This window comes from Oryctolagus cuniculus, chromosome 9 (genome assembly GCF_051225735.1).
Source record: "Oryctolagus cuniculus isolate XC-2025 breed Fujian yellow rabbit chromosome 9, ASM5122573v1, whole genome shotgun sequence".
Classification (NCBI taxonomy): Eukaryota; Metazoa; Chordata; class Mammalia; order Lagomorpha; family Leporidae; genus Oryctolagus; species Oryctolagus cuniculus.
This window is the reverse complement of record NC_142875.1, coordinates 70,779,956-70,800,484: the sequence shown is the minus strand read 5'-3', so window position 1 is coordinate 70,800,484 and position 20,529 is coordinate 70,779,956. Positions and strand designations below refer to the sequence as shown.

At 49.1% G+C, this 20,529-nt stretch overlaps 1 protein-coding gene and 1 long non-coding RNA gene across 4 annotated transcripts in view; one reads left to right on the top strand and one right to left on the bottom strand.

Moving 5' to 3' along the window:
- Positions 1 to 7,389: 7,389 nt before the first annotated feature.
- The window catches only part of FAM124A (family with sequence similarity 124 member A), an 82,354-nt gene continuing 69,214 nt past the window's right edge, over positions 7,390 to 20,529 (bottom strand). For 2 of the 3 annotated variants that reach the window (XM_051832225.3, XM_051832224.3), the window contains one exon: positions 7,390 to 10,707. In XM_051832225.3, coding sequence (XP_051688185.2) covers positions 9,916 to 10,707 — 792 coding nt within the window. In that variant the 3' untranslated portion in view covers positions 7,390 to 9,915. Of the gene's footprint in view, positions 10,708 to 12,009; positions 12,089 to 20,529 lie in introns of all 3 variants that reach the window. The other variant, XM_089304197.1, reaches the window with a different exon arrangement.
- On the top strand, positions 12,111 to 19,375 carry LOC149124606 (uncharacterized). The gene is made up of 3 exons (XR_016213309.1): positions 12,111 to 13,549; positions 16,110 to 16,255; positions 17,411 to 19,375. It is a non-coding gene; the product is annotated as an uncharacterized LOC149124606 (long non-coding RNA).

Below are 20,529 nucleotides of genomic sequence, written 5' to 3'. Positions count from 1 at the left end.
AAGGATTAGGAGACCCTGCTGTAACCACTAGTCTACACCATCTGTGTATCAAGAGTGGGAGGGGAGGAAGGAACAAGCCCCTAAAACCTGTAGAGCAAGAATAAGCAAGAGTGGGGACAGATTTGCTGTGAAGGTTAAGAAATTCAAAAAAGGTGGGGTTTCCAACCTGTTTTAAAAATAATTTTTTAGGGCCGGCACCGTGGCTCACTTGGCCAATTCTCTGCCTGCGGCGCCGGCACACCAGGTTCTAGTCCCGGTCGGGGCGCCGGATTCTGTCCCGGTTGCTCTTCTTCCAGTCCAGCTCTCTGCTGTGCCCTGGAGTGCAGTGGAGGATGGCCCAGGTCCTTGGGTGCCTGCACCCCATGGGAGACCAGGAGAAACACCTGGCTCCTGGCTTTGGATCAGCACAGTGCACTGGCTGCAGTGCACTCGCCACAGGGGCCATTGGGGGGTGAACCAATGGAAAAAGGAGGACCTTTCTCTCTGTCTCTCTCTCTCACTGTCCAGTCTGCCTGTCAAAAAAAGAAATAATAATAATTTTTAAATAATTTTTTAAATTACAAAGTTAATAACACTTACCAAAGAAAATACATCAAATTCAAAAGGGGAAATGAAACAGAAAAATATCACCCATCATTGTACCACCCAGAAGCAAAAATTATTCTAATTTGACAGTCTTGATTATTTAGCTTAAATTTTTATCAAAATTTCCCCTTCACCATTAAATATGCTTTCAATTATTATTTGTCATGGCTGCATAATATTCCATTGCATGGGCACCCAATTTATTTTTCTTGCTTGCTTTGCTAATTATCTACATATCCAGGTTGTTCTCCAGTGGTTTGCTATTACAGACTGTGCTGTGATGTACCAATGCATACATCCATATCTCTGATTTGCATAATTTCCTTGTGATGGAGTCCTGAAAATTGAATAAAGAGACACATGCATTTTTAAGGCTACTGATTGTTCTACTTCTTTCCAAGAAGGCTGCACCAATTGCTGTTGAGATCTGGGTATGAACATGAAGTCTATAATATTTGTGAAACCTTTGCTAATTTGAAAGGTGGCAGTGATGTTTCACTGTGCCTGGGTTTGCCTCTTAATCTCTGATATTCTTCAGAACGACCCTATAAAGGATTCACTCCTTAAAACACGATACTCTCAATGACTGAGTTTTTGGTATTTTCTTAAATTTTGCTGAGGCGAGTGCCTCAGGCACCTCACCCTAATCCTGGCCCCATGTCCCCATTTTGCAAATGAGGTTACTATGATTGAGAAATAAATTAACTTGATTAGGGTTCCAGTGGTGGGATTCAAACCCAGGGCCATGTACTCCAAAACCCCGTTCCTTTCTACTAGGCTGTCTGGGTGCACCACTTCTTCCGTTTTTAAAATGTGACTGATGAGCAGAGAAAAGAAAATATGAACAGGACCATGAAATTCCAGAAAAAGAGGAGGATTGGTTCTTTCCATGTAGATGTGGGTTGATTCAGAGGCATGGCAAACCCCAAATCATGGCGTGCATCTGAAAATTCAGGTCTAGCCCTCCGAAAAGAGTGTAGCCCAGCATGTGGGAGCCACCAGAGTGGGCATGCAGGACAGGAAAGGAGGGCTGGGCACACCGAATGGAAAGCTCTGGTGTTTATCCGGGTTAGACCAGAACAGAACGTGACAAGCAGAGTGCCCAGGGATGGTCACGTGCGGTTGGGTCACAGTGCTGACCTTGCTGCCAGGTGCCTGGGAGTGCAGCCAGTTCACTGCTTCCAGCAAGGGCAAAGCTGGGCAGAGGAGACACTCTTAGGGAGCGAGAGCGGGAGCAGGGGGGAGGGCTGCAAGCTCTGAAAGGAACCAGAGAAGCTAAAGAGGTCACTGCAGGTCCTGTCCCAGTGAGGACCACAGCCTCAGACAGTTCCTGAGCACTCCAGAGCGCATGGTAGAAGATGATCTCACTTGCATCGGGCACCAGAGTCTCATCTTACAGGAAGTGGAACATAATTCTTGGAGTAGAAATAGGATGAGGAGTGGCCCATTGCACAAACCAGTTCCCTTGGTTCTGCCAGTCTTTAGACCACTGCCTAGGGCAAAGGCCCTGGTAGTAGATGCAGTCTGCTAATCAGTTTCTTTTTGCTTCTTAAGCATCGTGGTTGCTAAGGGGAACACTGAGGAGGGATTGGACAGTTTTGGCCTTGGTTGGTTGAGGGACAAGATTAGCTTCTGGGAGTGGAGCAACCCAGGGTATAGGGAGCACTTGGGAAGTTGGGATAGGTTTGGGTAACTGCAGAGGTGAATGCAAGTTGGTCATGTGTCAGTGAACGGGAGTGACTTGGCACAGCATGGTCTGGCGCTTATGATAGGATGGAATCAGAGCAACTTACATCAGAGGGCAGGGTCGACAGATGAGATGCACCAAAGTCCATGGGGCCAAGGTGCCAAGATACCACTGAGGGCAGCGGTTCCATGGCCAAGCTCAGGCTCCAGGGTCAGGAGATGGCCCAAAGAAGGCAGAACGGGTCTCATGGTTCTAGAGATTGGTAGGGAGTCAGCAAGAGGGAAGTCGCTGGGGAAGGGAAGCCCAGAGCTGAATCTCTGGGAAAAAGGGTGTATTTGAGCAGTAACAAGCAGCAAGGTCCAGTTTGGGGTGATGGCTTGAAGTGGTGGAAGGGAAACTCACAGGGAGGGGGGGTGGCATGGCGTGCGGGGTGGTCACCATGTGCCTGGTTTCCTGCGTGGTGGAATTCTGTCTAGAGATGGCTGAGCAGTGAGTGTAGAACAGCTGGTGCAAAGAGTACCTCAGGCAAAACCTGCTCTGCTCTACCTCTCACTAGGAACTGGGAAAGGAGGCCTCTGGGCTTCTATCCAGAAACTGTGGCCTTTCTGTAGCTTGAGAAAAAGCAAGGACATTCATGAATCATCTGGTAGGTAGTAGGCAGGATAGGGTCTTTTGTTTGAATTCTGGAAGTGACCCTCCCTGGTAGGGAAGGCTGTCCGTATGTGACAGATGCTGAAGCAGAGGCTGAGAGAAATGAGAGAACCTTGACCTCCATGTCGTCATTGTGGATGATGGAGGCAGGATTGGAAACCAAGTCTTTGATACCAAAAGCTGGGACTGTGTTTTTGACTCTAGCAGAGGTTTGTTCCATCAGCTCTATCAGGAAGATTTGAAATCTATGGGTAAATGGTAAATAGTAATGATAGTGGTGGGAGCATGTCTGTGCCCTGAGTGCCAAGGCTGTGCCAGTCCTGTGCCTCAGCTCGTAGCCAGCTGCGGGCACACAGCCAGGACTCAGCGACTACTTGTCAAATGTTGAATGAGGATAAGCAAATGCACCCAGAGCAATGGAGAAACAGGTGCAGGGACCTGAATTCCTGTCTATTTTCAGGCATCTCAGTGGAGCAGGGTTGGGGAACCTTTTGGATATTGATAACATCATTCACAGGCCATACAAAATGATCAACTTAAAAATTAAACTGCTATAGATTTATTGAATTTCAAGTCCCACCTTCAGTTGCCTTGGCAGGGTCAGGCCAAATGATTTTGCAGGCCTCATATGGCTCACAAGCTGAATGTTCCCCATCCCTGTGGTGGAGGGCAGGGTACGATAGGGGAATTTTTTTATTTTTTTATTTTTTATTTTTTATTATTTTTTTTTATCTTTTATTTAATGAATATAAATTTCCAAAGTACGTCTCATGGGTTACAATGGCTTTCCCCCCCATACCGTCCCTCCCACCCACCACCCTCCCCTTTCCCACTCCCTCTCCCCTTCCATTCACATCAAGATTCATTTTCGATTATCTTAGTATACAGAAGATCAGCTTAGTATACCTTAAGTAAGGATTTCAACAGTTTGTTCCCACACAGAAACATAAAGTGAAAAATAATAGATGATTTTTTTTAAATGATGATGAAATCAGATCAGACCTATTGTCATGTTTAATCCCAGTGAGAGTCAAGTTGGGAATTGATAGTTTCTTTTCTTTTTTTTTTTTTTTAACAGAAGATCAGTTTAGTGTACATTAAGTAAAGATTTCAACAGTTTGCACCCCCATAGAAACACAAAGTGAAATATACTGTTTGAGTACTCGTTATAGCATTAAGCCTCAGTGTACAGCACATTAAGGACAGAGATCCTACATGAGGAGTAAGTGCACAGTGACTCCTGTTGTTGACTTTACCAATTGACACTCCTGTTTATGGCATCAGTAATCTCCCTATGCACCAGTCATGAGTTTCCAAGGCTATGGAAGCCCCTTGAGTTCTCCGACTCTTATCTTGTTTAGACAAGGTCATAGTCAAAGTGGAGGTTCTCTCCTCCCTTCAGAGAAAGGCACCTCCCTCTTTGAAGACCTGTTCTTTCCACTGGGATCTCACTCACAGAGATCTTTTTGCCAGAGTGTCTTGGCTTTCCATGCCTGAAATACTCTCATGGGCTTTTCAGCCAGATCCGAGTGCCTTTAGGGCTGATTCTGAGGCCAGAGTGCTATTTAGGACATCTGCCATTCTATGAGTCTGCTGAGTATCTCACTTCCCATGTTGGATCACTCTCCACGATAGGGGAATTTATGACATCTGGAAAGGCTTCAAAATGCCTGAGGCCTCTTGGAGCTGGGGGAGATTAGAACATTGGAATTGACTTTGCAACTGCGAGGTGTGGATGAAGTGGGCTCCAGTAGATGGGGGACTCTCTGTCGCAGCAGGCTTGAAGGGTGGATAGAAGCTCCTAGGGTCCCAGTAGGGTGACAGGCTCACCACCTGGCTGCCCTCTGCTTTCCAAACTGCAAAGGTGACCTCAAGAGCAAAAGAGCTGGGGAAAGCCAGCTCCCCAGGCATTCTGCCAGGGACAACATTGCCGCCTCTCACTACAGTCCTGCAGCGAAGGACCTCAAGGGGGGCTCATGGGAAGCTCGTGGGTGCTCCCTCCACGTGTCATCAATTCTGTCCTCCAAGCCAGAAAGCTACAACCTTGGACCAAATCTGTGACTCTATGGAGAACATCCCAAAAGGAACATCCCCTGATGAGCTGATTTTCAAAATCTGCACTAAGAAAAACTCGATTTTCTCCGAGGAACTACATTGAAGCCACTTAAATTACAACGAAACGAGACATTGTCCGTGGATTCTTTAATCATGGGAATGACAGAGCTACCCGTCTTTCCCTTTTTGCTGTAACTTTCAGGAAATCCAACTAACGTTGTCCTTCTTTCCAGGTGACATCCTGGCAAGACTCCTTTTCCTTGACCAAGATTTTCTGCTTCTGTTTGTATTGCCTCATTTCATGATAATGTTAGTTGCTTCAATGCTTTGCAGAAATAAGCTAAATGGAAAATTAAATGCAAAATAATACAGGGATGTGAAGCGCCTCCCTCCTTCCTGTTATTGAGGTAGTCTTCATTGAAGAGAGCAGTGACAGACCCTCCTGGGCAGAGTGGCCACCAGGTGGCACCAAAGCTCTCCCACGGCCATCTTCAGTGTGGTAATTTGGCCTGCAAGTGTCTCTATTCAGCCGGCCATTTCTTGGACTGTGCCACACACACTCAGAGTGGCTCCAACCCAAAATGCTCTGGACTTGGTTCTAGGGACTGGAAAAGTTGACCTACAGGAGTTGGGATGGCTTCTTCAAGACCCTGAACTTACCAAGACCTTCCCCACCTAGATCAGGACCGTAAGGGCTGTGAGGCAGCTGTGTGTGTCTACACCATCCCTGGCTGCTGAATGGGTGACCTTTGTCACAAATGGAGAGTCCAGGGAGGGTGTCACGGTGACAGGGAAAGAGCCCTGTCTTCTTCCACAAATGCTCTAGTGTGACTCCCAGCTGAAATGGACATACTGCCCTTGATAATGACACATCACTGGACAGTAGCTATGACCACCTACAGAGCCAAGATTGAACGGTGGAGACCCAGGTGTGTTGATGTCACCACTCATGGCGGGCTCTGCAATTCATTCAGAGAAACGACATCATTTAAAGCCATTTTGTAACCAAAACTGTAAGCCCCAGATTAGAAATAGGCTTCATGAGAGCTTGAAGAATGACTCAAATATGATCTTTATATCAGGGTCTTGACTCCTCATGAGTACATTTGTTATAATATTTTTATTTATTTGGAAGGTGGAGAGAGAGAATTAATTTCATTCACTGGTTCACTCCCCAAATGCCTGCAACAACCAGGGCTGGGCCAGGCCAAAGGTAGGAGCTCAAAGCTCATTCTGTGTCTCCCACCTGCCTGGCAGGACCCTAAGTACTTGAGACATTATTAGCTATCTCCCAGGGTGTACACTGGCAGGAAACTGGAATTGGGAGCAGAGCCAGGACTCAAAACTCAGGCACTCCAACATGGGATGCAGGCACCTTGAGTGGTGTCTTAACAACAGCACCTAACACTGTCCCCATCAGGTGTAACAGTTGTGACAAAAGGTGTTTCTCTTGAGTGTCCACAGCATTCATGTTCACTTCTCATGCTGGCCTCTCCAGCCTCTGCAGCATCTAACTGTGTTCTCGGGGATTAAAAGAGAAACAGAGTGTAGAAATAATGAGGTGATACTTATGGTCAGTTAGACGCCTGGGGCAGAGAAAGAGCAGGTGGCTGTTCAGCCACTGTGCTACTCTGCTGCAACCCTGATCTTGGAGAGCCCTGGCCAGAACGGGTCCTTGTCACAGTTGTGAGGGTTTGGGGAGGGAGACGCTCTCTCTGGTTGGTTTCATTTGCCTCTAAAAAAAAAAAAAAATCTCTTCTGGACTTGTGCGTCTATTCGAGTATTTCTTGGTGGACAGACTGGAGAATTCATTCACCCAACGAAAGCAAGGCAACAGGAAGATCCCTGCACTTCTACTTTACTTGGGCCTGAAGCGATCAGCCATGGGCTTAAGACATCCCAACCAAAGCAAACACCTGGTCCCACCTGCAGTCAGTGCAGCCTGACACACCCTCTTGTGACTGCCCCCTGCCCTCAGGCCCTGGAATCGAGCAGCACCACAGTCCAGTTCTTCCTATCATGTGTGTCCCAAAAGGCTCAACCCTTGCCCCAAGGGTCCCTCTCATGCTCGTGTTAAGCAACGGAGGCAATGCAAGCTCATTTCTGTAGGGCTTGCCGGGTCAGTGGGAGTGGACTGAGAAACATCTGATGCTTGCAGCACACACTTGGTGGTGGTCAGTATTGGCCAGTGTAGGATCACGAGCAGTAATATGGGGGATCTGATTTGGATGTGTACTTGATCAGGGCACTTGCTGATACAGCCCCCCAGGCATTGCTGGGGCAGAGGAGACAAGAAACTGTGTTCTATTAAGCGGTTGTGATCTTTTACGTTCTATCAAGCTAGGGTTAAAACTGAGACTGCCTACCTCACAGAGCCTAGGTTAGCAAAGAAATAATAAATGAGACAACTCTTTTTTTTTATGGAAAAATTTATTGAGCACCTGTAAGAGGCCAGCATCTTTCACAAGAACAATATCCAAGAGGGTCAGGATTCCCTAGTGGGTGTCAGGAGCCCTCCAGGATAAGGAAGTGCTGGTTGTGTAGCCAGGAGGGAAGCCGAGGCCTCTGGAACCCACCCTATGGCTCCTTCTCCACAGAGTGACTCCCATTTCCCCAACATAGGCACTGGGGCGCCTGAATGCGGTCTTCCCGCCCCTTCCCCCCTTGTGTTATGGGGCATCTGCCTTTCCTGCTTTCAGATGACCCTTGGGGGTCACTCAGTTTGGACCAGACTGTGATGAGGGTGGCGCTGAGAAGACGCTGGGCTCTGAGGCAATCCTGGAGGACATGCGAGAAGAATAAAAGAAGGGCATGGGTTAAGGACGAAGACAGGGCCATCCCTTGCCAGCTGGGCCACTCATGTTTTGCCTCGTTGGCTTTTGTAGCTATTGGGCTTGTGCCCCTGTTCCCTGGGGGCTGTGCCATTGCCTGAGTGACTTTTTTCCTCCTCCCTGATGTCACCGCTGCCTTCCCTTGCCAGCGGCTGACCCTGAGTCACGTTTCCAGGCAGGAGGGCACTGCTGGTGTAGGAACTGGTTCTGTAGAAAGAAGCCCTTTGGTGTTCTGGGCCTGTAGTTCTGTAGTCATTGGCTTGACGGGAGCAGCCTGATTTCTTGGCATCACAACCACAGTCAGCCAAGGTACACACTTCAGAGTCTCAGTTCTTAAGTCTCGAATCAGCCCCAGGCAGTCTAGTTCAAGGGCTGGTTGACCTTCACCCTTGGACCTTGTCTGGCCCACCAAAGTCTTATTGGAACTCTGCCACTCCCGTTCATTTTCATTTTATCCACAGCAGCTTTCCTGCCACAGCGGCAGTAGTTATGATATGACTGCCTACCCTATTTATTACGTAGCCCTTTTCAGAAAATGAATTAGAAGAGACCATATTTTCATTTATTTACATTGGAGTAGAATATTACAGTTTGAAGTCCTACAATGTCCAGGCCGTTTGAGGCAGGATCTAAGGCTCTCATTGCAAGGACGGTGTAGACCTGAGTGGGAGTCTGAGATCAGTAAGGGCTGCGTGAATGACTGTGTCGGAAAGATTTCGGAGGCCGGCTGGGCTGGTGTGGGCATTTTGGGAGTGCTGAACTCTGTGCCATGAGTCATTGTGACAAAGAGCACCAGCCTGGGACATGAACAACACACATCCATGTTCTCCTTCCCCAAAGATAAATGTTTACGCATCTGGGAGACAACTTGGCATTGCCCCTGATGTCACACTTGGCATTGCTGAGGCTGCAGTTGTAAACATGCCCTTCCTGGGGGTGAGATTTGAGTGCCACTCATGCTGCGACAGAGCCAGCCACAGGCAGGGAGAGCCGAGGCTGGGCTCCAGCTGCAGCCGTCCCCAAGCCCACAAGCATTTTTTGGAAGTATTTGGTCAGAACAGTGTGGTAGGTAGGTTCCTGGTTTTGGGGAGAGGGCAGTTGCTAATCTGTGCAATCAAAATGCCAGCTAAAATGTCACCAGTCACTTAAAAATAAAAAATGTAGGACCTGTGGCCAGGCATGCTGACTGGAAAAAGCAGTAGAAAATGTAGCTCCTATTGTCCTTAGACTGTGCTTTTGAAAACTGAAAATTCTTGCGATTACCTACCCAGTATGTCTAATATTCTATGATTCTCTAACTCCAAGGAGAGTCTTACTCAGTGATCTAAATAAACTCAAGAGCGTGGAGAGGTGGTCTGGGGCTCTCATTCATTACAGTGAATGTTATTGGAAAATAGATGCAAATCTAATTTTTGGAACTCAAATCAAATTTTCAATGCATGATGAGTCTGTTACTTGTGCCAAACCCTTAGAAAATCTCTAAGCCACTTTAGTGTAAATTCAGATTTTCAGAAGCCGCATGGCCTCAAAGGCAGGCATCTGTCCACAGCTGTCTTATCGAGCTGACTCTCCCCATTCTAAGCAAGACTTGAAAATTCCTCGGGCTACTGCACATATACACAAAGAATCCCGGAAGGTGCACATTCTGTTACTGTGCACGGCTGGCTCGTGCAAGTCACTTAGTATCCTTCCCACATTCGACATTTTGGCTTTAATTGTTTTCCTTCTCAGCAGGAAAATGTGCTAAATCAGCTCTGGCTGACTGGATCTTCTTTTCATCTCAAATAATTCTAATGAAACATTTAAGTGGTATAAGTGCACTAAGCCATGCCTCAAATTGAGCATTCAAAAATATATATTTTACGGCTTATTTTATTTGCATAAAATGTCAGTATTTTACGGCGAGTCCCTAAAATACACCATCTCTCAGTTAAGAATGGAGAGACTGGCAAATGTGCTCACGGTCCCCAGGCAGCAGACAATGAAATCCCAGACAGACCTGGGGAGCAGGGCAGAGAACGCTGGTGCGTTCCGAGACCAGAGGGACAGGGAGGCCTGAGCCTGCGCGTCTGCATCCGTGCGTCTGAACGACAAAGGCGGAGGCGGTCAGATGTAGAATTCTTCCATGTCATCATCCCCGGGGCCAGGCAACACGGCGGGTGGTGGCATGGCTCTGCTGGTCTGGGTGATGCGAGGAGCGTCACAAGAGAGCTCTGGGGGTGACTTAGGGAGCAAGGAGGTGCTGGAAGCCGGGGCAGCAGTGCCATCTGTCCCTGAGGAGCTGGAGGACCCTTGGATGAAGAAAGAGAGGGAGGCCTGGGAGGCGCCCGCGGGGGCCTCACTGACAGCGGGCAGTGGTGCTTCTCTGGACCCCTTGTGCCCTGGCCGGTGGCTGCTGCGTCTTTCGGAGGGGAGGGATGCCTCTGCCGTGTTGCAGAACCTGCTGGGTGCAGAGTATGCGGAGACCACAGACAGGTCCGAGGAGGACAGCCGCAGGCCTGTGTCCACATCCGTCTCCTGGGCCCCCTCTAAGTCATCCACAGAGAGGGGCTGGCTGTGCCTCCACTCGGCCGCCCTGGGCCCTGGGGCACCTGTGCTGGAAAACCACTGTGGTTCGGAGGAGGTGGCTGGCGAGGGTCCTCCCGTGGGCAAACAGAACAAGGACTTGCTTCGCTGGAAACACCAGGGAGGGCCCTGGGGGCTGCTGGCAAGTTCCTGCTGGTGCATGGGAGGCAGGTGCGTCCAGCTGGGTCCTGGGAGTGGGCAGTCGAGCGGGGACTGCGGGCTGCCGCCACAGCTCGGGGCAGTGATGCTTGGAGAAGGACTGGAACGAGGCTTCTTGTCGGAGGAGTGGTGCGCTCGGCCGGCTTTGGGAAACTTCCTGTGTACCCTTGGCACCTATGGGTGGAGAGGGCACCGCACGTTAGTTAGCCAGGCGTGGATGCATGAGACACACTGTACCATCACCGGGAGACTGCTGGATATGACGGCACCAGGAACCTCATTCTCCCAACTCTAGAGCCAAGATGGGCAGTGGGGCTTTGAGGAGTTCCTGCGTCTTGGGAGCTTGGGGAGATGCAACTCCTCATCCCAGCAGGGAATGACAGCTTTAAATGCACACACATACCGGGTTCCGCAAATCATCCAAAAGGATGAGGGCCTGGCCGAGCAAAGCACTGGAGACAAGAATTACGAGGAAGTGCCAAAAGCATGTTTGATGGGTGTAAGTCTCCTTCCACCCAAAGCTATCCAGTGCCTCCCCTGGGGACGCTGGAAATGGTACTGATGGGAGCTGAGAGCAATCAGGACTGGACGCACAGAGACACCTTCAACTCACAATGGCCCATGGCCCAAGGCCAGCTATTCTCCATGGAGAGAGATTAGCATTTACCAACTTGCTGTTAGGAGCAACTACTGCCTTTCTCTATTTTGCTTTGCAAACATTCTGTATGGGAACGCGACCACTGAGTAATCTTGTGCAGCCCGGTGGGCCTGGGTGAACAGTTTCACCCACTCTGTCCTCCCATCCACTCCCCAGGCCTCCCCCCCCACCCAGCCCTCACTGCGGCTCCCCAGGAGCTCCCTCTCTCTGCTGCATGGAACTGGGAGCCTCCCATGCACACCCCCCTGCCCCGGTCTCCTAGATTCTCCTTGCAGTCTGTGTCCAAGCCTACTGGTCAAGCTTACGATGCGAAGTTTCAGTTAAATAATGGGTCTGAGGCCGGCGCCGTGGCTCACTAGGCTAATCCTCCACCTAGCGGCACCGGCACACCGGGTTCTAGTCCCGGTCGGGGCGCCGGAGTCTGTCCCGGTTGCCCCTCTTCCAGGCCAGCTCTCTGCTGTGGCCCGGGAGTGCAGTGGAGGATGGCCCAGGTGCTCGGGCCCTGCACCCCATGGGAGACCAGGAGAAGCACCTGGCTCCTGGCTTCGGATTGGCGCAGCGCCGGCCATAGCAGCCATATGGGGAGTGAACCAAGGGAAGGAAGACCTTTCTCTCTGTTTCTCTCTTTCACTGTCTATAACTCTACCTGTCAAAAATTTAAAAAGAAATGTTTTAAATGATTTATTTATTTGAAAGAGAAGGAAAGAGAGAGAGAGGGAGAGAGAGAAAACGAGTGAGAGGGCCCAAGAAGAGGGTTCTGACTGGGCTTACTGTATTTACCAGGCACGGGCTTTGCCTTTAGCAACACACACCCCTACCTTGCTATTAAAGAAGAAGTCGATTTCCCCACAGGCATGGAGGGAATTCAGCGAGATCAAATTCTTGTTTGTCGGGTACCTATTGTGGGCAAAGGAAGGGAAGCTTACGCTCCCAACATTTCAGTCTTTGGTCACACGGCACTTATAATTCATTGAAAAAAAAAAAAAAGGGAACAAATAACTGAGACAAGAGACTGTGACGAGGGACACAGTAAAGGGAATTGAGGGAGAGATCACGTCGCCCAGTGGGGCAAAGCAGTCTTCGGTGGAGATGGCCAGAGGTGAGTCTTGGAGGATGGGTACCTGCGCTCCCGATGGAGGGCCTGAGAGAAAGCGGCAGGCTGGGGAGAGGCTGAAGTAAGCAGAGGCTGGGTGCTGGCAGAAGAGCCAGGGGCCTGTAGGGGGCAGCAGCAGTTTAGCTTGGCTGGGGTGCAGGTGTGTGGAAGGTCAAGTTGGGAATGGGGTCCAGAGCCATATTGGTCAAGAGGATCCTGGCCATCTGGGTAAGTAATGCACATGCTGATTATCCTTCCACTAAGTCATGCTCTTGATTATGGTTCCTCTCTATGGCCCTTCCTTGCATTGATTTCTATCATTTGTCTAATTCCTGAAATCTCCTAATACTGTAGCAATTGAATTGACTCATCCTTTCAATCGTTAACTGGGGGTCTTTTAAGCAGAGCTGCTTGATGGGTGTGCTTAGGTTTTCAGCTTTCAGTGGATTATTAAAGATGCCCAAGAGGGGGCAGCATGGTAGTGTAGCTGGTACCTGCAGCACCGGCATCCCAGATGGGCACTGGTTCATGTGCCGGCTGCTCTGCTTCTGAGCCAGCTCCCTGCTATCGCACCTGGGAGAGCAGTGGAAGGTGGCCCAGGTGTTTGGACCCTGCACCCGCATGGGAGACCTGGACGAAGCTCCTGGTTTTGTAGCAAGATAGCGCACAGTCAGAACTGCACAATGAGTCGGATGGAGGTCAGTCTGGAGGCAGGGAGACCATTTAGTAAATAGCCCTGTACTCTTTCATGTATTAAGATTCAGGAATCAGGCCAGTGCTGTGGCTCACTAGGCTAATCCTCCGCCTGCGGCGCCAGCACTCCGGGTTCTAGTCCCGATTGGTGGCTTCGGATCAGTGCAGCACACGGGCCATAGCAGCCATTTGGGGGGTGAACCAACGGAAGGAAGACCTTTCTCTCTGTCTCTCTCTCTCACTGTCTAACTCGGAATCCACAATTGCTCCTTTTCTTCTCCCATGGATTCAGATACTCAGGATTCTCCATGAATTATCTGTTTGGAATTTTTGATGCTTCTTCAATCCTAGGTTTCTACCTTCTCTCTGTGTGTGGTTTCTGTTTCCGCCCCGGTGACTTGCTGATCCTATTCCCTCCCAGCATAGCATATTGCAAACCGCAAGTTGTTTTCCTGAGAGTGGCTTTCAGAGCTGCAGGTGAAGAGCAGCAATTCAGGTTTCTGAGAGCCTGAATTACGGAGCCTTAAAGGATGTGACGCAAACGCTTTTCGAACAGGCAGCAAGTGCAGAAGGTGAGGCTCCTCTGAACTCGTGCTCCCCCAGGTCACTCTCCACTCTCAGGTCTGGTTTGGGGCAGCTCCAGGTTACATGGCCATGGGCACCTCGCTGATAAGGAGTAGGAAGGTTCTGCCTGGAGTAGGACCCTCTCACCAGGGCTTGCTGAATGTGTTCCACGGTCCCCTACACTCCCACACAGCTGGTGCTCTGGTTGGATGGTCTTTCTGCTCTGCAAGGCTCCGAGCTCCACCAGGAAGATCCTGCTTGGCACACGCTTTGCCCAGTGCCTGAGCCTTAACAGGAGGGTAAGCGCCAGGAGGAACCACCTCTCCACCACGGGGTAAGGAGCAGCCCCAGAAGGCCCAGGTGTGCCAGGTGTCACAGCTGAGTCTGGCTGAAGGAGACAAACTAAGGCCTGAGGCTCTTTAGAGAAGGAAGTCTTTGGATATGCAGGCTGCTTCCAGGGGGCACCATGATGATTAATTAAAATACCTGCCTTATTTCTCCCAAAGGCCGATCCCTCTGGGTGTCCTAATGTCATTTTCTTACTTGACAAGTGTACGCCCCCTTGTACCGTCTGCCCTTGAGTGCTTGCTCTTGGTGAGTATGTTGACAGTCTGCACCCGCATGGAAAGGGATGCCTCTGTGGGCACTGCTTTGTAAGAAGCAAAAGGGCAAGGTTCCCCTGCAAGGACCTGCTGGGGAACATTTAAATCCTCCCAGGCTCAGGGAACAGGCTGGTGTTAAATTTGGCTTCAAGTCAGGCACAACCGGCAGAGGACAAATCCTTGGTGGTGGCTCTGCAGAGATTCATGACTGTGCTTGGTTACAGAAACCTACCTCGACTTGGTCTTATTTTTATTGCATGATGAAGGCAGGAGTCCAGATGAACCCTGCACTCTGCTGCTTAACGGAGAGGTGACACCCAATCTTTTTCACAGGAAGGGCTGCCCACATGCACAGTGGTGATGTCTGCGGGGTGGGCAGAAGGCATGGCTGGCCCCGTGCTGTCCATAAGGGCAGGAACCTTGAGGTGGGAGCCAGAAGGGGGTAGGTGCAGAGCCCCCATTCCTGCAGCTCCCAAGCTAGACCAAGGGCCCCTGTGCTTGTGGGATCTTCTTGGAGCAGACCTGCTGGCAATCTCTGGCTGTGCCCAGTGGCAGAGGAGTTGGCTTTCCAGAGCGAAGCAAGACCCTGCCTCCTCCTCACGCAGAAGCTCTCGGGGACGGCCTTGCTGGGCTCCTCCCGGCGCCAGCAGCAGTGGCCCATGGAGAGGGCTCCTTGCTTCCCCTGGGAAGCAGTGTGGGCCGGCTGCCTCACTGGATTCCCTTTCTGGCTATTTAAGGAACTTTCTCTAAGGAACAGAAGAGTGTTCCATAAACTAATCTGCATAGGGCTCCCAGCCAGGGAGATCTGGTTATGTTCCTGCACTCACCAGGAAACTGGAATTCAGCAAAGGGCCCACGAGCTTTCCTGCAATTTTGAGCACAGCCAGTTGGGGAAGTCAAGAGGGCTGGTGTGGCCACTGAGCCAAAGCATCTTTTTCAGGGATCAGGGTGCTCATTCCCTGGTGCACAGCCAGAATCTTTTCTTGTTACATCTCTAAAGAAGGGGATTCTGCTCCTGCCCCAGGAACCCCAGCAGATTCACTGATGGTCAGCCTCACCCCCATCCCTCGTCTTGCATAGTAAGGCCATTTCCTCTTGCTCTGTCTTTGGCACAAACATGACCAGGGTGGTGCTGTCTGCCATATAATTATGCAGTGGTGGATCTTTCCATGCAGGGACTCAAAGCAGTTAGGGACTGTCTCAAGGATACTGGGCAGTGGGTGCACCCATGGGACTTTTGCTCCAGAGGAAAACAGCCAGGGGCAGGCATTTGGCACAGGGATTAAGTGGCTGCTTGGGATGCCTGCATCACTGCTGGAGTCCGTTTGGATTCCAGCTTTCTGCTAATACACACCCTGAGAGGCACTTGGGTCCCTGATACACAAATGAAAGTCCTGGATTGAGTTCCAAGTTCCTGGCTTTGGCCTGGCCCAGCCTGGTTTTTGCATGTATTTGGGTAGTGAACCAGTGGAAGGAAGATCTCTCTTTGGCTCTCTCTGCCTTTTAAACAAACAAACAAACAAACACACAAAGAAGACAAAGAAAAACACCCCATGTTGCTTGTCCTTTCACTCTGCTCTGTGTGGTTTTTATATTACCTGCTAAGGATCCTGTCCCCTGGGCAGAGCCTGGGCTGCCTTTTGTTGAATGGTCAGTAGAAAGAGATGAGGAAGACTTGGAAGAGAAAGACAAGGTTCACTTTAAAATTGGACAGAGCCTGTGTGCATTTTATACCAGTGACATCCTTAGGAAGAGGTTTGACAGTTGCCACTGGGACTCCTTACCGATGGGGGGCTTGGCGGAGCAGCCTGTGCTGGATGGCCATGTGCCCACCTTGCTTTCCCCTTTGCCACTGTGGAAAGGGAAGGCTTTCTGGAGAAGCATCAGAGCCATGTGCCAACTGCACTCCTCATAGAATGGAAAGTGGCATACGATGCAGGGTAAACTCAAAGTGCTTTCTCTCCAGAAAAGGAGAATGGCTTCAAAGTGAGCACCATCCTGACTGCCAACAATTCCACAGTCTTCTGGCTGCACCCCACACAACTCCAAGTGATCTCCTCCTGGTCCAAACCTGAACATGTCTTTGGCAAACCCCACTCCTCAGCAAGTGTTGTAAGTCACCCCTGCTCCTGTGACCTTATGTTTTCCAGGATCCTAACCCAAGTGTTCCAGCTGTGGGGAGGTTCTGTTGTTCCCAAACACAGCAGGTTCATTTGTAACTGTGACATTTCAAGGTGATCCCAATGTCTGCTTCGAGAGTACATGCCCATCTTGAGACAGATTTCCAGGTGATGCTATGAAGCCTGGTCTGTCGCTCTTTTCTCTTGGTACTGTTATATGGAAGTGGTTTATCTTGTAAGATCCATGTGTTGGGAGCTTGGTCCCAGAACGGTGATGTTGGGAGGTGGTGTGGAGCCCTTAAGTGGTGGGATCTAGTGGGAAGTCCTTGGCCAATTAGGGGCACTAGAAGGGATTAAGTATCTCTGCAGGGACCCTGGTTAGTTTCTGAGGCAGGGTTGTCATAAGAGCCTGCCTCTGGTCGCACCCAGCCTCTCTCCGGGCTTCCTGTTCTGAGATGTGTGATCTCTTCTCCCACCCAAGTACTAACCAGGCCCGACCCTGCTTATGGGATCTCTTCTGCCACACCTACTGCCATTTGCACATGCTTGCAGGAGCCTGTGCCACACTGCTTGGACTTTCAACCTCCCAGGCTGTGAGCTAAATAAACCTCTGTGCTTTATGAAGTTAGCCAGCCTCAAGTATGCTGTGATAGGAATGAAAAGCAGACCCGCAGAGGTACATCACAAGAGTGGTGCTGCTGGGCCAAAGGGTGGGCGTACCTTTGGCTCTAGGAGAGACTTTTGAACAATTTTCCAAACTGATGGTATTGATGTACAATTCCACCTGGAATTTGTAAGTATCCCAGTTGCTCCACACCCAATGTTTGGTGTCATCATTCTTTCTCATCTTTGCCATTCTGGTGGGTGATGGTGTCCCATCCTAGCATCAGTTTCATTTTCTTTGTACTGAGGATACAGAGCGTCTCTCTGTGCGGTTACTGGCAATTTGGACATTTTTTTTTCCCCTGAAGCACCTGCTCTTTATACTCAAGCATATTCTAGACTTAATTCTTTTCTAAGATGTACACATTGCAAATATCATCCAATCCAGGACTTGCCGTTTTATTCTCTAACTGGTATAATCTGATGAACAGAAGTTCTTATTTTTAACATAGTCATTTATCTTTTTTTTTCCTTTTCTTTTAAGGCTCTGCTGTAAGAACTCTTTCCTACCCCATTGAGTGGCTATTCTGAGTCCAGGGGTGAGGGCCAGGGTAGCCAAGGGCTTGGGTCCCTGAGAACAAGCACGTGTAGAGGAAGGAATGAAGCATCCAGCTCTGTTACGCCACTATGTGTGATCCTCAGCTGGACCTGGGCCTACCAAACGCCTCTGCAGACAAATGAGACATTCAGCAGAAATGGACTTTTACACGTCTACAGGGTCCATTGTAAAATCTTCATTTAGTGCTATGAAGCTTTTAGGAGCTGTGCTGGCTGACCTCTGGTATCTGGAATTATGTATATAAAACAAATAATCTGGGGCCAGCGCTGTGGCGTAGCGGGTAAAGCCGCTGCTTGCAGTGCCGGCATCCCATATAAGTGCCTGTTCGAGTCTCAGCTGCTCCACTTCCGATCTAGCTCTCTGCTATGGCCTAGGAAAGCAGTAGAAGATGGCCCATGTCCTTGGGCCCCTGCACCTGCCTGGGAGATCTGGAAGAAGCTCCTGACTCCTGGCTTCGGCTAGGCACAGCTCTGGCAGTTGCAGCCAATTAGGGAGTGAACCAGTGGATGGAAGACCTCTCTCTCTCTCTCTCTCTCTCTCTCTCTCTCTCTGCCTCTCCTCTTTGTGTGTAACTCTTTCAAATAAATAAAATAAATCTTAAAAAAACCCAAATGATCTCGTTTGCACCTAACAGATACTAAATAAACTCCAGCTGAGATCTTCTAAACTTGCTTATTAGCAGAAAAATTTAATGTGCTTATTTTAGGGTACCTCAAAAAGTTCATGGATGGGGTCAGCACTGTGGTGAAGTAGGTTAAGTCTCTGCCTGTGGCACCCCTTCCAGTTAGAGTCCTGGCTGCTCCACTTCTGATCCAGCTCCCTGCTGATGGCCTGGGAAAGCAGTAGAAGATGGCCCCAGCGCTTGGGCCCCTGCACCCACATGGGTGCACGTGGCTCCTACTTCTGGATCAGCTCAGATCCAGCCCTTGCAACCATTTGGGGAGGGAACCAGCGGGTGGAAGACCTTTCTCTCTGTCTCTTCCTCTCTGTCTGTAACTCTGCCTGTCAAATAAATAAATAAATCTTAAAATTTTATGGAATAATGGAATTAAAAGATGTTTATTTCAGGGTAAACAATTTTTTTGAAGGGGCAGGCACTGTGGCACAGTGAATTAAGCTGCCATTTGGGACATCCATGTTGCATATCACAGTACTGGGTTCGAGTCCCAGATTTTTTGCTTCTGGACCAGCTCCCTGCTAGTAATGCACCTGGCAAAACAGTAGATGATGGCTCAAGTACTTCTTGGGTCCCTGCCACCCACATGAGAGACCTGATTGGAATTCTGGGCTTCTGGCTTTGGCTGTCGTGGGCATTTAGAGAGTGAACCAGGGAATGGAAGATCTTTCTCTCTCTCTCATTCTATCTCACTCACTCAGCTTTTCAAATAAATAATATTTATAAAATTTTTGAACTCCATGCATAGTGTTTTCATAATACACATTTTCCACAAACTTTTATATATGTGTAAACATATATATATATCATACGTCAAAAATGAACAAAGCTATGAGGACTCCGGGATTCTGGGGGAAAGCATTATTTAATGATAGCTTCAGGTGCCTCTGCAACCTGCTTTATTTATTAACAGTAGCAGCTCTTGGGAAAATTAGCAGGTATCATAGGAAAGTCTGAGGAGGAAGAAATTGAGCACCTAGCGGTGCCAGGAAACACCCAGGTTATTGATTCGATACCCAGCATATTGAAAGGATATCCATTAAGGAGGAACAACAGAGAAAATCAAGGTTATATATGAGGAGAGGGAGCTGAGGCTGACAGATCCAATGATCGAGAAAGAACTCGAGAAAGAACACAATGTGTGAGAGTACTTCAAACAGCCAGGCGGAAATGGAGTAAAAAGAGAAGTTTACTTTGGTGCAAAAAAAAAAAAAAAAAAATCCATGCATATGAGGAGTCTTCCAAAAGGTAATAGAAAAAGCATAATATGCAAAAAGTATGCATGGATTTCAAATGTTGCACCAAAATAAACTTGTCTTTGATTCTATTTCTCCATGACGTTTCTGAAATACCCTCATGTATGAGCTGCATCTTCCCTGAACATTTATGCTTCAATATGATTTGTAAATTCCGTACCCCTCGGCTGTAAAACACAAGAGTAGACAGAATTGATTTTTATATTAACAAGGGCTCATCCGAATTTCATGAAGTGCCATGATTTGAAGGAATTTCAAATGAGAAATACTCCTGGACATGCTTCAATAACGACTGATAATGAGCAGAAACTTTGGTAAAAATCTGATTCTTACTGCATTTGAACAATAACCAAGAGGCAGAGTTTTGCGGTTTGAATTATCCAGATATTTTCTTCAATTCAGCATTTGAGGATATTTTTAAAAGATTTATTTATTTATTTGAAAGGCAGAGTTACAGAGAGGCAGAGGCAGAGAGACAGAGAGGTCTTCCATCTGCTGGTTCACTCCCCAGATGGCTGTAACGGCTGGAGCTGCACTGATCCAAAGCCAGGAGCCAGGAGCTTCTTCCAGGTCTCCCACATGGGTGCAGGGGCCCAAGGATTTGGGCCATCCTCCACTGCTTTCCCAGGCCATAGCAGAGAGCTGGATCAGAAGTGGAGCAGCTGGATTTGAACCAGTGCCCATATGGGATGCCAGCACTGAAGGCAGTGGCCTTACCCACTATGCCACAGCGCCAGCCCCCATTTGAGTTTTTGTTTTTTTTAATATTTATTGATTGATTTGGAAGGCAGAATTGGAAAGAGGGAGAGACCCTCTCTCAGCACTCTCAGCACATGATAGTGATACCTTCCATCCACTGGTTTACTTCCCAAATGGCCACAACAGCTGGGGCTGGGCCAGGCCAAAGCCAGGAGCCTAGAACTCCATCCACATCCCTTACATGGGTTGGGGGAGCACAAGCACTTGGGCCATCTATTGCTTTTTTTTCTCAGGCACATTAGCAGGGAGATGAGTTGGAAGAGGAGCAGTCAGGGCTTGAACCAATACTCATTTGGGGTGCTGGCATTGCAGGAGACAGCTTAACTTGCTGCACCACACCGCTGGCTTGTGCA